A 334-nucleotide genomic window follows, 5' to 3' on the forward strand; every position below is an offset into this window, starting at 1 on the left:
CTGCCCCCAGCCCAGCCCCAGTCCCTTCCCGAGTCCCTAGTGCATGGAATAAAGTGGTTATCAAATCCCCGTGTGTCCCCGAGCCAGGGGCCTGCCTTTATCTCGGCGTCCACGCCCACTTTCCCTCCCCTTCTGTTTCCCGCCCCCAGTCCTGCTCTCCTCGGCCCGAGCCCCGGGGCAGACAGGTAAGTAAAGAAGAGAGCAGAGCGGAGGCTGAGGTGGAAACTAAAACCAGCTGAAAAACACTGAGATAGGATAGGGGGAGAAGGGTGGGAGCCTTTTAAGAAAAAGCCGGATAAAGAGGAAAAGAAAAAAAAAAAAAGAAAATAAAATC

General features: G+C 53.9%; 1 protein-coding gene across 1 annotated transcript in view; it reads left to right on the forward strand.

The window, feature by feature from the left end:
* The window catches only part of HES7 (hes family bHLH transcription factor 7), a 5,981-nt gene that overhangs the window by 2,562 nt on the left and 3,085 nt on the right, over positions 1-334 (forward strand). The window contains exon 5 of the mRNA XM_010843202.1: positions 150-185. Within this exon, the coding sequence (XP_010841504.1) occupies positions 150-185 (36 nt within the window). The remainder of the gene's footprint in view (positions 1-149; positions 186-334) is intronic.

Source organism: Bison bison, unplaced genomic scaffold (genome assembly GCF_000754665.1).
Source record: "Bison bison bison isolate TAMUID 2011002044 unplaced genomic scaffold, Bison_UMD1.0 scf7180017864180, whole genome shotgun sequence".
NCBI classification, from domain to species: Eukaryota; Metazoa; Chordata; class Mammalia; order Artiodactyla; family Bovidae; genus Bison; species Bison bison.